This window comes from Prionailurus viverrinus, chromosome C2, assembly GCF_022837055.1.
Source record: "Prionailurus viverrinus isolate Anna chromosome C2, UM_Priviv_1.0, whole genome shotgun sequence".
Lineage (NCBI taxonomy): Eukaryota > Metazoa > Chordata > Mammalia > Carnivora > Felidae > Prionailurus > Prionailurus viverrinus.
Genome location: NC_062569.1, coordinates 30,509,907 through 30,525,232, shown reverse-complemented (window position 1 = coordinate 30,525,232; position 15,326 = coordinate 30,509,907). Strand labels below are relative to the sequence as shown.

The 15,326-nt window shown below is 40.6% G+C and overlaps 1 protein-coding gene across 10 annotated transcripts in view; it reads right to left on the bottom strand.

Moving 5' to 3' along the window:
• CEP63 (centrosomal protein 63) overlaps positions 1-15,326 on the bottom strand; it is a 79,472-nt gene that overhangs the window by 20,792 nt on the left and 43,354 nt on the right. For all 10 annotated transcript variants that reach the window (XR_007155531.1, XR_007155530.1, XR_007155527.1 and 7 more), the window contains 6 exons: positions 14,866-15,099; positions 14,288-14,427; positions 13,330-13,467; positions 11,460-11,574; positions 10,400-10,597; positions 1,258-1,344 (listed from right to left, as the gene is read on the bottom strand). Coding sequence is in view for 2 of the 10 variants with exons in the window: in XM_047874370.1 (XP_047730326.1) it covers positions 1,258-1,344; positions 10,400-10,597; positions 11,460-11,574; positions 13,330-13,467; positions 14,288-14,427; positions 14,866-15,099 (912 nt within the window). In the remaining 8 variants the exon portion in view is untranslated. The remainder of the gene's footprint in view (positions 1-1,257; positions 1,345-10,399; positions 10,598-11,459; positions 11,575-13,329; positions 13,468-14,287; positions 14,428-14,865; positions 15,100-15,326) is intronic.

The following is a 15,326-nucleotide window of genomic DNA, read 5'->3' as shown; positions in this document are numbered from 1 at the left end:
CAGAGAATGAGCAGGGGAAGGGAAGAGGGAGACACAGAATCCAAAGTAGGTTCCAGACTGTGAGAGTCAGCACAGAGCCTGACACAGGGCTCAAACCCACAAACCGTGAGATCATGACCTGGGCTGAAGTTGGACGTTTGACCAACTGAGCCACCCAGGCGCCCCATATTAATATTTTATATTAACCTTTTGACTATGTACAAATTGTTTTCCCCAACTCTATTAGTCTTGTTTTATGGGGTCTTATGCCATCCACAAATTTTACATTTTTATGTTGTAAAACTGTTTATGCTGTAAAATTCTTTATGCATTCATGATGCTAAGAGAATCTTACTGTCCCAAAAGATTATAAAGATAGTCCCCAATATTTTCTTTTACTTGAAATAAAGTATTCATTTAGTATTTTGTATTTTGCACTTTCTCCCACCCCAGCCCCCATAAACCATGATTATGAAATTAAAACTACTTAATAGCAAATAGCATACATCTCTGAAGGCACACACTCTCTGGAAGTGCAGAAAAAAAGAATTTCTACAATCTTCGGGCATTTGACCAACATCAAGAAGAGATGGGTCAGAAGAGATGGGTCAGAACAGATGGGTCATTTTGCAAATTACAAGAATTTTATTAAAAAACAGCTAAAAGGACATCCACAGGGTTTATAACTCACTGTTAAGAAGCATATTCTGCCCGCTTCACAGGAGCTGGTACACACTTCTTACCCTCCTTACTGGTTTACTTTCACTCTCCTAAGGCAAGAATCCTCAGCCATCCTTGTGTCTGTTACACTGTCTACTAAAATACTTTGAATGTAAAAGATTCTAGAATATTTGACTAAATTAATTATACCTTATAGAAATTAAAACCAAATTATGTAAAAGGTGATATACTTTATAAGGACAAGATATTATGAACATAGTACCTACAACAGTAATAATAGTATGTAACAAATCATTTACTGCATACTTGCTACATTCCAGACACTATGCTGAGCACTTTATATACACGCTCCCTATTAAGAACACAGACTGTACATATATTTTGTCATATGCATAATAAAAAAAAATCTTCCAATTGCTAAAGTGGAGAGTGATATTTTGCTCATTTCCATCATTGTCTTGACTTCTTTGAGAATGTTTCTGCAGAAGGAGCATTCCATTGTTTGATCTTAACTCTCTCTTTACAACATCAATATTTAAAGCTACTTCTTTAAAAGGCTTGGATAACAGAAAAAGACTTAAGTTTCTATTTATGTACCTCATGTAAACCCAATTCCAATTTCATCACCATTTCAGAAAGATGATGATTTTCTAACTTGAGTGACTCCATCTGATCCAAAATCTCCTGAGAAGGGAAAAGCAGAAAAAAACAAACATAACAAATAAATCAAATGCATCTACAAAAGTTTTCCATACATAATTTTCATCAGGTAAAGACGCATTTTCCATACACACACACACACACACACACACACACACACACACACACACACAAACATACACACACGTATATAAATATCTTCCTAAAAAAATTGTTTAAAAAGGTGTGTCAAGATGAATTAACATGCATGCATTTAATATATTCTAAGAAGGGGCACCTGGGTGGCTCAGTCAGTTAAGTGTCCGACTTCACCTCAGGTCATGATCTCCCGGTCCATGAGTTTGAGCCCTGTGTCGGGCTCTGTGCTGACAGCTCAGAGCCTGGAGCCTACTTCAGATTCTTTGTCTCCCTCTTTCTCTGCCCCTCCCCCACTCACACTCTAGCTCTCAAAAATGAATAAATGTTAAAAAAAAAAAAAAGATGAATGAGTTCACTGGTAAATCCCTCCCACTCTCTAGCATCAGCCTCCTCTCATGTGGCTTCTACCTCCCACATCACATGGACTGTGCTCCGTACACAAGAGAATATAGGCACACCTCAGGCATAGTGCAGGTTCAGTTCCAGAGCACCACAAGAAAGCAAGTACCATAATAAAATGAGTCAAATGAATATTCTGGTTTCCCAGGGCATATAATTTACACACTTTAATTTAAAAATACTTTTTTGGGGCACCTGGGTGGCTCAGCTGGTTAAGCTTCTGACTTTTTTTTTTTAAATATATGAAATTTATTGTCAAATTGGTTCCCATACAACATCCAGTGCTCATCCCAAAAGATGCCCTCTTCAATACCCATCACCCACCCTCCCCTCCCTCCCACCAGCCCACCAGCCCTGAGTTTATTCTCATTTTTTAAGAGTCTCTTATGCTTTGGCTCTCTCCCACTCTAACCTCTTTTTTTTTTTTTTTTACTTCCCCTCCCCCATGGGTTCTTGTTAAGTTTCTCAGGATTCACATAAGAGTGAAAACATATGGTATCTGTCTTTCTCTGTATGGCTTATTTCACTTAGCATCACACTCTCCAGTTCTGTCCACATTGCCACAAAGGGCCATATTTCATTCTTTCTCATTACCACGTAGTACTCCATTGTGTATATAAACCACAATTTCTTTATCCATTCATCAGTTGATGGACATTTAGGCTCTTTCCATAATTTGGCTATTGTTGAGAGTGCTGCTATAAACATTGGGGTACAAGTGCCCCTATGCATCAGTACTCCTGTATCTCTTGGGTAAATTCCTAGCAGTGCTACTGCTGGGTCATAGGGTAGGTCTATTTTCAATTTTTTGAGGAACCTCCACACTGTTTTCCAGAGTGGCTGCACCAGTTTGCATTCCCACCAACAGTGCAAGAGGGTTCCTGTTTCACCACATCCTCTCCAGCATCCACAGTCTCCTGATTTGTTCCTTTGGCCACTCTGACTGGAGTGAGGTGATATCTGAGTGTGGTTTTGATTTGTATTTCCCTGATGAGGAGCGATGTTGAGCATCTTTTCATGTGCCTGTTGGCCATCCGAATGTCTTCTTTAGAGAAGTGTCTATTCATGTTTTCTGCCCATTTCTTCACTGGGTTATTTGTTTTTCGGGTGTGGAGTTTGGTGAGCTCTTTATAGATTTTGGATACTAGCCCTTTGTCCGATATGTCATTTGCGAATATCTTTTCCCATTCCGTTGGTTGCCTTTTACTTTTGTTGATTGCTTCCTCTGCTGTGCAGAAGATTTTTATCTTCATGAGGTCCCAATAGTTCATTTTTGCTTTTAATTCCCTTGCCTTTGGGGATGTGTCAAGTAAGAAATTGCTACAGCTGAGGTCAGAGAGGTCTTTTCCTGCTTTCTCCTCTAGGGTTTTGATGGTTTCCTGTCTCACATTCAGGTCCTTTATCCATTTTGAGTTTATTTTTGTGAATGGTGTGAGAAAGTGGTCTAGTTTCAACCTTCTGCATGTTGCTGTCCAGTTCTCCCAGCACCATTTGTTAAAGAGATTGTCTTTTTTCCATTGGATGTTCTTTCCTGCTTTGTCAAAGATTAGTTGGCCATACTTTTGAGTCTAGTTCTGGGGTTTCTATTCTATTCCATTGGTCTCTGTGTCTGTTTTTGTGCCAATACCATGCTGTCTTGATGATTACAGCTTTGTAGTAGAGGCTAAAGTCTGGGATGGTGATGCCTCCTGCTTTGGTCTTCTTCTTCAAAATTACTTTGGCTATTCGGGGCCTTTTGTGGTTCCATATGAATTTTAGGATTGCTTGTTCTAGTTTTGAGAAGAATGCTGGTGCAATTTTGATTGGGATTGCATTGAATGTGTAGATAGCTTTGGGTAGTATTGACATTTTGACAATATTTATTCTTCCAACCCATGAGCACGGAATGTTTTTCCATTTCTTTAAATCTTCTTCAATTTCCTTCATAAGCTTTCTATAGTTTTCAGCATACAGATCTTTGACATCTTTGGTTAGATTTATTCCTAGGTATTTTATGCTTCTTGGTGCAATTGTGAATGGGATCAGTTTCTTTATTTGTCTTTCTGTTGCTTCATTATTAGTGTATAAGAATGCAATTGATTTCTGTACACTGATTTTGTATCCTGCAACTTTACTGAATTCATGTATCAGTTCTAGCAGACTTTTGGTGGAGTCTATCGGATTTTCCATGTATAATATCATCTGCAGAAAGTGAAAGCATAACTTCATCTTTGCCAATTTTGATGCCTTTGATTTCCTTTTGTTGTCTGATTGCTGATGCTATAACTTCCAACACTATGTTAAACAACAGCAGTGAGAGTGGATATCCCTGTCGTGTTCCTGATCTCAGGGAAAAAGCTCTCAGTTTTTCCCCATTGAGGATGTTAGCTGTGGGCTTTTCATAAATGGCTTTTATGATGTTTAAGTATGTTCCTTCTATCCCGACTTTCTCGAGGGTTTTTATTAAGAAAGGATGCTGAATTTTGTCAAATGCTTTTTCTGCATCAATTGACAGGATCATATGGTTCTTATCTTTTCTTTTATTAATGTGATGTATCATGTTGATTGATGTGCGAATATTGAACCAGCCCTGCATCCCAGGAATGAATCCCTCTTGATCATGGTGAATAATTCTTTTTATATGCCGTTGAATTCGATTTGCTAGTATCTTATTGAGAATTTTTGCATCCATATTCATCAGGGATATTGGCCTGTAATTCTCTTTACTGGGTCTCTGTCTGGTTTGGGAATCAAAGTAATACTGGCTTCATAGAATGAGTCTGATAGTTTTCCTTCCCTTTCTATTTTTTGGAATAGCTTGAGAAGGATAGGTATTATCTCTGCTTTAAACGTCTGGTAGAACTCCCCTGGGAAGCCATCTCGTCCTGGACTCTTATTTGTTGGGAGATTTTTGATAACTGATTCAATTTCTTCCCTGCTTATGGGTCTGTTCAAGCTTTCTATTTCCTCCTGATTGAGTTTTGGATGTGTGTGGGTGTTTAGGAATTTGTCCATTTCTTTCAGGTTGTCCAGTTTGTTGGCATATAGTTTTTCATAGTATTCCCTGATAATTGCTTGTGTTTCTGAGGGACTGGTTGTAATAATCCCATTTTCATTCATGATTTTATCTATTTGGGTCATCTCCCTTTTCTTTTTGAGAAGCCTGGCTAGACGTTTATCAATTTTATTTTTTCAAAAAACCAACTCTTGGTTTCGTTGATCTGCTCTACAGTTTTTTTAGATTCTATATGTTTATTTCTGCTCTGATCCTTATTATTTCTCTTCTTCTGCTGGGTTTAGGGTGTTTTTGCTGTTCTGCTTCTATTTCTTTTAGGTGTGCTGTTAGATTTTGTATTTGGGATTTTTCTTGTTTCTTGAGATAGGCCTGGATTGCAATGTATTTTCCTCTCAGGACTGCCTTCGCTGCATCCAAAAGCATTTGGATTGTTGTATATTCATTTTCGTTTGTTTCCATATATTTTTTAATTTCTGCTCTAATTGCCTGGTTGACCCATTCATTTTTAGTAGGGTGTTCTTTAACCTCCATGTTTTTGGAGGTTTTCCAGATGTTTTCTGTGGTTGATTTCAAGCTTCATAGCATTGTGGTCTGTAAGTATGCATGCTATGATCTCAATTCTTGTATACTTATGAAGGGCTGTTTTGTGACCCAGTATGTGATTGATCTTGGAGAATGTTCCATGTGCACTCGAGAAGAAAGTATATTCTGTTGCTTTGGGATGCAGAGTTCTAAATATATCTGTCAAGTCCATCTCATCCAATGTATCATTCAGGGCCCTTGTTTCTTTATTGACCGTGTGTCTAGATGATCTATCCATTGCTGTGAGTGGGGTGTTAAAGTCCTCTGCAATTACCACATTCTTATCAATAAGGTTGCTTATGTTTGTGAGTAATTGTTTTATATATTTGGGGGCTCCCGTATTTGGCACATAGACATTTATAATTGTTAGCTCTTCCTGATGGATAAACCCTGTAATTATTATATAATGCCTTCTTCATCTCTTATTACAGCTTTAATTTAAAGTCTAGTTTGTCTGATATAAGTATGGCTACTCCAGCTCTCTTTTGACTTCCAGTAGCATGATAAATAGTTCTCCTCTCTCACTTTCAATCTGAACGTGTCCTCAGGTCTAAAATGAGTCTCTTGTAGACAGCAAATAGATGGGTCTTGTTTTTTTATCCATTCTGATACCCTATGTCTTTTGGTTGGCACATTTAATCCATTTACATTCAGTGTTATTATAGAAAGAGATGGGTTTAGAGTCATTGTGATGTCTGTAGGTTTCATGCTTGTAGTGATGTCTCTGGTACTTTGTCTCACAGGATCCCCCTTAGGATCTCTTGTAGGGCTGGTTTAGTGGTGATGAATTCCTTCAGTTTTTGTTTGTTTGGGAAGACCTTTATCTCTCCTTCTATTCTAAAGGATATATTTGCTGGATAAAGGGTTCTCGGCTGCATATTTTTTCTGTTCATCACATTGAAGATTTCCTGCCATTCCTTTCTGGTCTGCCAAGTTTCAGTAGAGAGATCAGTCACAAGTCTTATCGGTCTCCCTTTATATGTTAGAGCACGTTTATCCCTAGCTGCTTTCAGAATTTTCTCTTTATCCTTGTATTTTGCCAGTTTCACTATGATATGTTGTGCAGAAGATCGATTCAAGTTATGTCTGAAGGGAGTTCTCTGTGCCTCTTGGATTTCAATGCCTTTTTCCTTCCCCAGATCAGGGAAGTTCTCAGCTATGATTTCTTCAAATACACCTTCAGCACCTTTCCCTCTCTCTTCCTCCTCTGGAATACCAATTATGTGTATATTATTTCTCTTTAGTGCATCACTTAGTTCTCTAATTTTCCCCTCATACTCCTGGATTTTTTTATCTCTCTTTTTCTCAGCTTCCTCTTTTTCCATAATTTTATCTTCTCATTCCCCTATTCTCTCTTCTGCCTCTTCAATCTGAGCTGTGGTTGTCTCCATTTTATTTGGCAGCTTATTTATAGCATTTTTTAGCTCCTCCTGGCCATTCCTTATCTCTGTAGCAATAGATTCTCTGCTGTCCTCTATACTGTTTTCAAGCCCAGCGATTAATTTTATGACTATTATTCTAAATTCACTTTCTGTTATATTGTTTAAATATAACAGTTCGTTATCAGTTCGTTAGCTGTCGTTGTTTCCTGGAGATTCTTTTGAGGGGAATTCTTCCGTTTAGTCATTTTGGATAGTCCCTGGAGTGGTGCGGAACTGCAGGGCACTTCCCCTGTGCTGTCTTGAATAACTTGCGTTGGTGGGCGGGGCCGCAGTCAGACCTGATGTCTGCCCCCAGCCCACTGCTGGGGCCACAGTCAGACAGGTGTGTACCTTCTCTTCCCCTCTCCTAAGAGCAGGATTCACTGTGGGGTGGCGTGGCCTGTCTGGGCTACTTGCACACTGCCAGGCTTGTGGTGCTGGGGATCTGGCAAATTAGCTGGGGTGGATTGGCAAGGTGCACAGGGGCGGGACGGGCAGGCTCAGCTCACTTTTCCTTCGGTGATCCGCTTCAGGAGGGGCCCTGCGGCACCGGGAGGGAGTCAGACCCGCCGCCAGAGGGATGGATCCGCAGAAACACAGCGTTGGGTGTTTGCGCGGTGCCAGCAAGTTCCCTAGCAGGAACTGGTTCCCTTTGGGATTCTGGCTGGGGGATGGGCAAGGGAGATGGCGCTGGCAAGCGCCTTTGTTCCCCGCCAAGCTGAGCTCTGTCGTCTGGGGCTCAACAACTCTCTCTCCCCTTGCCCTCCAGCCATCCCGCTCTCCGAGCAGAGCTGTTAGCTTATAACCTTCCAGATGTTAAGTCCTGACTGCTGTCCGAACACACTCCATCCGGCCCCTCTGCTTTTGCAAGCCAGACTCGGGGGCTCTGCTTGGCCGGCGGGCTGCCCCTCCACCACGGCTCCCTCCCACCAGTCCGTGTAGTGTGCACCGCCTTTCCGCCCTTCCTACCCTCTTCCGTGGGCCTCTCTTCTGCGCTTAGCTCCGGAGACTCCGTTCTGCTAGTCTTCTGGCGGTTTTCTGAGTTATTTAGGCAGGTGTGGGTGGAATCTAAGTGATCAGCAGGACGTACGGTGAGCCCAGCGTCCTCCTATGCCGCCATCTTCCCTCCTCTTGGAATCCCAAGCTTCTGACTCTTGATTTCAGCTCAGGTCATGATCTCACAGTTCATGGGATCAGTTCACAGGATCAAGCCCCACATCTGCCTCTGAGCTGACAGTGTGGAACCTGCTTGGGATTCTCTCTCTCTCCCTCTCTCTCTCTCTCTCTGCCCCTCCCCTGCTCATGTGTGTGCTCTCTCTCTCAAAAATAAATTATTTTGGGGCGCCTGGGTGGCGCAGTCGGTTAAGCGTCCGACTTCAGCCAGGTCACGATCTCGCGGTCTGTGAGTTCGAGCCCCGCGTCAGGCTCTGGGCTGATGGCTCGGAGCCTGGAGCCTGTTTCCAATTCTGTGTCTCCCTCTCTCTCTGCCCCTCGCCCGTTCATGCTCTGTCTCTCTCTGTCCCAAAAATAAATAAAAACGTTGAAAATAAATAAATAAATAAATAATTTTTAAAAAATGAAAATAAAATATTTTTTTTGCTAGAAGATGCTAACCATCACCTGAACTTCTGGCAAGTTATAATTACTGATCACAGATTACCATACAAACATAATAATGATGAGAACATTTACGAAACATTGCAAGAATTACCTAAATGTAACACAGAAACATGAGCAAATACTGTTGGAAAGATGGCACCAAGAGATTTGCTTATCACAGGGCTCAAACCAAAGTGCAAAAAGAGGAGGCATGCCTGTAACTTACCTTCAGTCCTCATTCTCCTCAAGTTGTCTGCTTGGCCATTCCAACTTGGAAAGACTCCTGCCTTCCTTGGTTTCCTGCTTCCTTTGTGAAAACTATCTCATTTCCCTCCTTATCCCCTTCTTTTCTCAGCTCTATTCCAAAACCTTTTTACCCTAAATGAGTAGTTTCCTAAGTTTGGTTCAGTCTCAGCTCTTTATCTCTATGCTTTCTTCCCATTTCTCAGTCTCTCAGGGTGTTTGAAAGGCCATCTCCATGCAGAGATTTCCACAGCCAAATGCCTCACCTCGATTTTAATCTTGAACTCCAGCCTTCTGTGAAATCAACTATTAGATATTTCCATATGAAAGTCCAGCCTTTATCTCAAACCAGTTCCCTCCACCAGCTTCCCTATTTTGTGTAACTTTCATACAAATGCAGTATCTGCCCCAATCTGCTCCCATCTTTTATTTCACTAAAGAGCATCACTTTTACTCAATTGCCCATGTTGCAATCCTGAGTGACATCCTCCCTTAACTCTAACTTGCCCTCTGGGTCCAAGCAACTACAAAGCCCAGTTGATTTTACCAGCCACATACCTCAGAATTCCTCCATTTCCCTCTACCTTCCCTGCCCACTGCTCAGGCCACCATGTCACTCCTGTATCCGTAGTGGTCTCTTTGCCTCCTCGCTCACTCTCCATATGACAACCATAGAGACCCTTGACTCCCGCTTACAGCCATTGTCTAGTGGCCTCAAGAGAACACTAAAACCTTTCACAAGCTGGCAGGACCCTTCAGGAGTTCCTGCTTCCCAGTCCCATCCCTTGTGTGCTCTAGTCTGTCAACGCAGACACATCGCACTCTCACCAGATACAAGAGACACAGCCTCTCTACTCTAGTCACTCTCACCTCCCCACTGATCCTCACAGAATGCTTGTTAACCAGCACACCCTCAGCCCAAAGCAGGAGTCTAATACAAATTTCCTGAATTAAATACTATGGAGAGGCACCTAGGTGGCTCAGTCGGTAAAGTGTCTGACTACTTTTTAAACAATTTTTTTAAGTTTATTTATTTAGTTAGAGAGAGAGAGGGCAGGGGAGGGGCATAGAGAGAGAGAGAGAGACAAAGAATCCCAAGCAGGCTCCACACTGTCAGCACAGAGCCTGATGCAGAACTTGAACTCATGAACCATAAGATCATGACCTGAGCTGAAATCAAGAGTTGGATGCTCAACCAACAGAGCCTCCCAGGCACCCCAAGTGTCCAACTCTTAATATAGGCTCAGGTCATGATCTCACAGGTCGTGGGAGCAAGCCCCGAGTCGGGCTCGAGGTTCAGTGCTCCCATACACGTGCTTGGGATTCTCACTTTTCTCTCTCTCGCCCCTCCCCCACTCACACTCTTTCTCTCAAGGTAAATAAACATTTTTTTAGAAAAATACTATGGAGGGGCGCCTGGGTGGCTCAGTTGGTTGAGCGTCCAACTTCGGCTCAGGTCATGATCTCGCTGTCCGTGAGTTTGAGCCCCACGACAGGCTCTGTGCTGACAGCTCAGAGCCTGGAGCCTGTTTCCGATTCTGTGTCTCCCTCTCTCTCTGCCCCTCCCCCACTCATGCTCTGTCTTTGTCAATAATAAATAAACATTAAAACATTTAAAAAAAAATACTATGGAAATTATCTCTGTACTCAATTCAGTCTTCAAAAACACTTCAAATGAAGAGAGTTTTTGTTCAAGCTTCACCTTATGTTCTACTGCTTTTTCTTCTGCCTTTTTTATCTCTGCTTTGAGTCTCTTTTCCATGTCAGAGGAGGAGCTTTTAGTGGAGGCAATAGTGATGTCTCGCTGGTGTAACTCCCGAGTCAGCTGAGAGATTTCCATCTTCATTCCTTCTAATGCAGAACTGTAACTCTGTTCAGCCTGCAGAATCTGTTCTTTCAACTACAAAGAAACAGAAAGGAAAGCATAAAAAATGAAGACAAAGCACATTAGATAGACAGATATGTTAATAGTTAAAATAGTAAGGTAATTTTTACCTTACCTCAAGACATGAATTTTTACCTTAAGTCTGCAAGAAATTAGCAATTTACCAAGTTGTATGTCTACACCAAAGGTCTAATGGCTATACCCATGATAATTTATTAATCGCAAATCAGGGAGAGATGTGTTAGTCAAATGCTGAAAACCAGTGTCAAAATCCATGCACACATTATTTAGAGGACAACACCTGTGATTCTCTTTAGGTACAAAACTAAAAACTTTGTTTATATGGCTTCCTTGTCCACAGAAGACAATAGAAATGGAAGAGGAAGAAACTAGAAGTAATCTCAAATAAGTAATAAAAAATACGAGTCAACAAACGTAACAGCCAAGGCCCATCAGTGTGGAAACAGTCAGCTCTGATACCTCAACAGCCAGTGAGGGTATTAAAACCACACCACACAGCATGGGAAAATCAGCCATAACCAGCTCCAGTCAGTAAGAAAATATTAAATGCTAGTTCATATAGTATCTTTTAGCAAGCAAAAAAGTGTATAACTTTTAGAAAGCTTTTCATCAAAACACGTTTAAAATAAAGTATAGCGTTCAAAAAGGACAGGCTTCAATTATCTCAAAAACATTTCTACAGCATCCCTGAGGATGACGAAGACGTTACCGAAGCACATTCCAGGTGCATAGCTAATCCTGAATATCAAGTGGCTCTTTGTACTGCATTTTTCTCTCATTAAAAATAACTCCGATGACCTCCAAACCTCCAGCTCAGTCTATAAACACAACTTTACAAACGCAGGCAGATTTTTACCTTCTTAATCTCTGCCCTGTACTCGTTGTTATATACTTCCATCTTCTTCAGTTCTTCATATTTTTCCATTAGTTCTTGGCTCAGCTGTTTACATGTTGCACTCACAGACTCCAAACTGTGTGCATGACAAAAATATGATCACAGACGTTAACGCAAAAATCCTGAAACCCACATACTGATTACCTAAAAAATACTCTTCTTTAAACAGTTTCCAACCTGTCACCCTTACTTAAGAATCAATCCCTCACCAGATATGAGAACCTCAGGGCACCACGCCTCTGTTATCTCACCACTCATTTCTGCTAATAACATCCTTCTGCTCCTTTCTCAGGGAATATTTTGTTCAAACTGAATGACATAAATAAACTGTCTAAAAAAGGGTCCCTTTTTCAATTTGCCTTTGATAGAGAAAATATTTTTAAAGGCATTGTTTATTACTGAACACTGATGTTTGTGTCCATTTATTTCAAGTTTACCTACTTCTAAATGTGGTAGAATGCTTGTTTATTTGGTACCCGTATGTAAGTACAGTGTGTCAAACACTGAGGCAGAGAGAGAAGAATCACAGATACTCTTGTCTTAGCTAGAGATGGGAAAACGGGGGCTTAAAGAGGCTACAGGTCCAAGGTCACACTGCAAGTCAGAAACATGAGGTAAGTCGTTAGAGCCTGTGGGAGCACGGTAAACCATACCTAAAATACTAAAAAGTGCATCGATGGAAAATCTATGATAGGAAGGTAAATTTTAGTTCCAATGTCAAAAAGAATAATAACCTTTATTTTATTCAATCTAAAGTGTACACATACACCCCGATAATGATAACCAAGAATATGTTAAGTATTCCAAGGTACAAAAGAAATAAAGCATAAACTATGTGTATGTGTGTGCACACATACATATGTGCACACATGATATTTAATAAGTAAAGAAAATACTTGGTGGTTTCCAACAACCAAAGAAATAACAGTAAACACAAAAAAATGTTTTACTCAAAAGGGTAAAATGGGAATATTTTTGTTGTTGTTTTTTTTGCCTAAAGGCTAATAGTTTGTACAGTTTAAAATCTTTTACATACAGAAAGTGCTCATGTACAAATGATCATGATTCATGTTTCACACAAAATATCAAACTCTTCCCAGTCACAAAGTTTAGAGGTATGACAAACAAAAACAGTTCACAAGCATGACAACAAAGCAAGCATGGGCATACTACAGCACAGATCAGGTTTTCAACCGGCACCCAGGAAACAACCCAAGGGCACTTCTGAATAGGAGGAAGGAGCGCCACGTGCCCAGGGTGCCTCGCTGAGAGCAGCTCCAGTGAGGTGGCCGCTAGACAGTAGAGCCTAACTGAAGGCATTCTACGGGGAGAAACGCAAGATCAAGATTAGTGCATCAGTACAGACAACTCTTCTGACAGATCTGACTCTGAAGGAGAAGAGAGAAATATGGAAACGACTTGACAGGGATACAGGATTCAAGAAGGGTTTCCATTTTCTCCCAACACAGGAAATACTAAGCCTACTTTATACCCATGGGAATGATTGAGCAGAGAGGAAGAGCTTGACAATGTAAAAGAGAGAAGAACAGGACACAAGTGAAGTGGTAGGGGACAGACATGTCATCCATCCACTCATCCACTCTAACAGACTAAGGGCACAGATGCAGGCAGACCGGTAGATTTGGTGGGAGAAAAATCAAGAATCCCTCCTTTTCTTACTTCTGTTTTCTCACTGAAATAAGAAGTTTTGTGGAAACTAGAGAAAAAACCTTATTTTTTCAATAAGACTGTTATATTAGTTTCTCAATATGATGATCAAAAATCATTTTTAACAACGTGAACATTCTTGAAAGGGTATGTAATTATCTACCTGCCTTCCAAACGAGTCACCTCTGCCTGCAGAAGTTCTTCACTATTGTGGGTGAGATCCAGCTGAGATAGCACATTGCCCAAGTCCTCCTGCCCTTGCGAGGTGTACCTCCTTTCTGCCTGCGGCTCGTCTGGTGACCTAACAAAGGACACAAGAGGACTGTTCAAGGTTTCTGATCTTTGCAAATAAACAATGCACAATCAGTTCATATTTCTCAACTGTTTTTGGTAATGAAACTCTTTAGAACTCTTCAGCTTGATTCCTGCTTTACAAAGAGAACATTTGGGAGAGTAAAGAAGGAAGAGATGATGCTTCTCAAAGAAGTCGGCAGCAGTTTACTCCTTTCTCAACTGGGATTTGGCCTGTTTTTCAAGGGAAAAAGACAAAAAAAACAAAAATTTGGTTTCCGCTTGACACGTTGAGCCAAAGAAACTAAAAAGTTACAGGAAAGTTCTGTAAAGAATAGAAATGTGTACCAGACTTAAATCAGGAGCATAGTTCCTCTATTACTTTCTATTACAAACCTCATGGCAATAATTCATATATAGAAATGAGTTTTAGGATTTTTTTTAAGAAGGGCTATCTCAATAGCTGGCTTATTAATGATGTGGATAAGCAGCTACAAATCATGACCTATTTTACCAAGGAACAGAGGCTTCCCAGGGGATGTGGACTCTAAATCCTTTCACATTTGGAGTTTCACCAAGGCTACAGATTGACCAAGCACTTTCTAACGTTCTAAACATTACAGTCTTTTGGTTAAGGACCCAAACTGGAGGCAGAAAAAAACTAACCACACAAAATTTTATAACACCATAAAAACTTAACTCAGAAATTAAAACTGAATAGGAAAACCCATAATGTGATCAAACACAAAATTATGAATATGCAGTATTAAAACTGGTGCTCAATGCCAAACAACCAAATGGCTACAATTAATATTTAGGATTAAATATACCTCACGGCCTGTACTGTGTGTTGACTGTCAGTTGGCTTTAATTTTGCTTGTAGCTTCTCCTTCTGCATTCTTTCCTCATGGATGAAATTTTCTTGAGACTGAAGAACTGCCTTCAGTTCCCTCTTTTCTTCCTGGAGAATCTGAAAAATGCTCAGGAAAAAAATCAGTTGTTATTACAATTTTTCTATTTCATGAGGAAAGGAAGCCAGGGAGTCAGACTATAACAGGTACCATATTAATAAAGTTATCAATGTCTGATCCGCTGGCAGCAGAGTAAGAAAGAAACCATGGATTCTGGAACCTAGTTCGAGGTTAATTATTTTCTCTTAAAAACATGCATACACACATTTTATTTATTTATTTTGAGAGATAGTGAGAAAGCATTGAGCAAGGGAGGGACAGAGAGAGGGAGAGAAATAATCCCAAACAGGCTCCACACTGTCAGCATAGAGCCCAAAGCAGAATTCGAACTCACAAAACTATGAGATCCTGACCAGGGCTGATACCAAGATTCAGATGCTTAACAGACTGAGCCACCCAGGTGCTCCCCCCGCAATGGAAGTAATTTTAAAACACACCTCTAACAGTTTTTCAGATTCCCTTAATTTTTCTTCCTTTTGCCGCTGCTCTTGTATAACATTCATATTGGTTCCCACTAAGTCATTGATCCTCATGGTGAGGCGCTCTATTTCCAACTCATTGGCACAGATAGTGTCATTGGCCCGCTCCAGCTTACTGCTCAGATGCTGAATTTCCGACTGGCTGGACAGCTCCACAGACTCTAATTTCTGTTTCCGATTGGCAAGCTGAGCCTAGAAACACAGGTTACCAATAGATAAAAGGGAAACAATAAAAGAATAAATGATGAATAAGGAAGACTAAAATAAAACCCAGTTGTACTTGCATAAAAACATAAAATAATAGTTCATTTATAATAACCCATTCGTGACCCAAAAAAACAAAAATCTCTCATGATAAAAACTGGGAATAGAGGGGAACCTTCTCAATTTGATAAAGACTATCTACAAAAACTGTACAG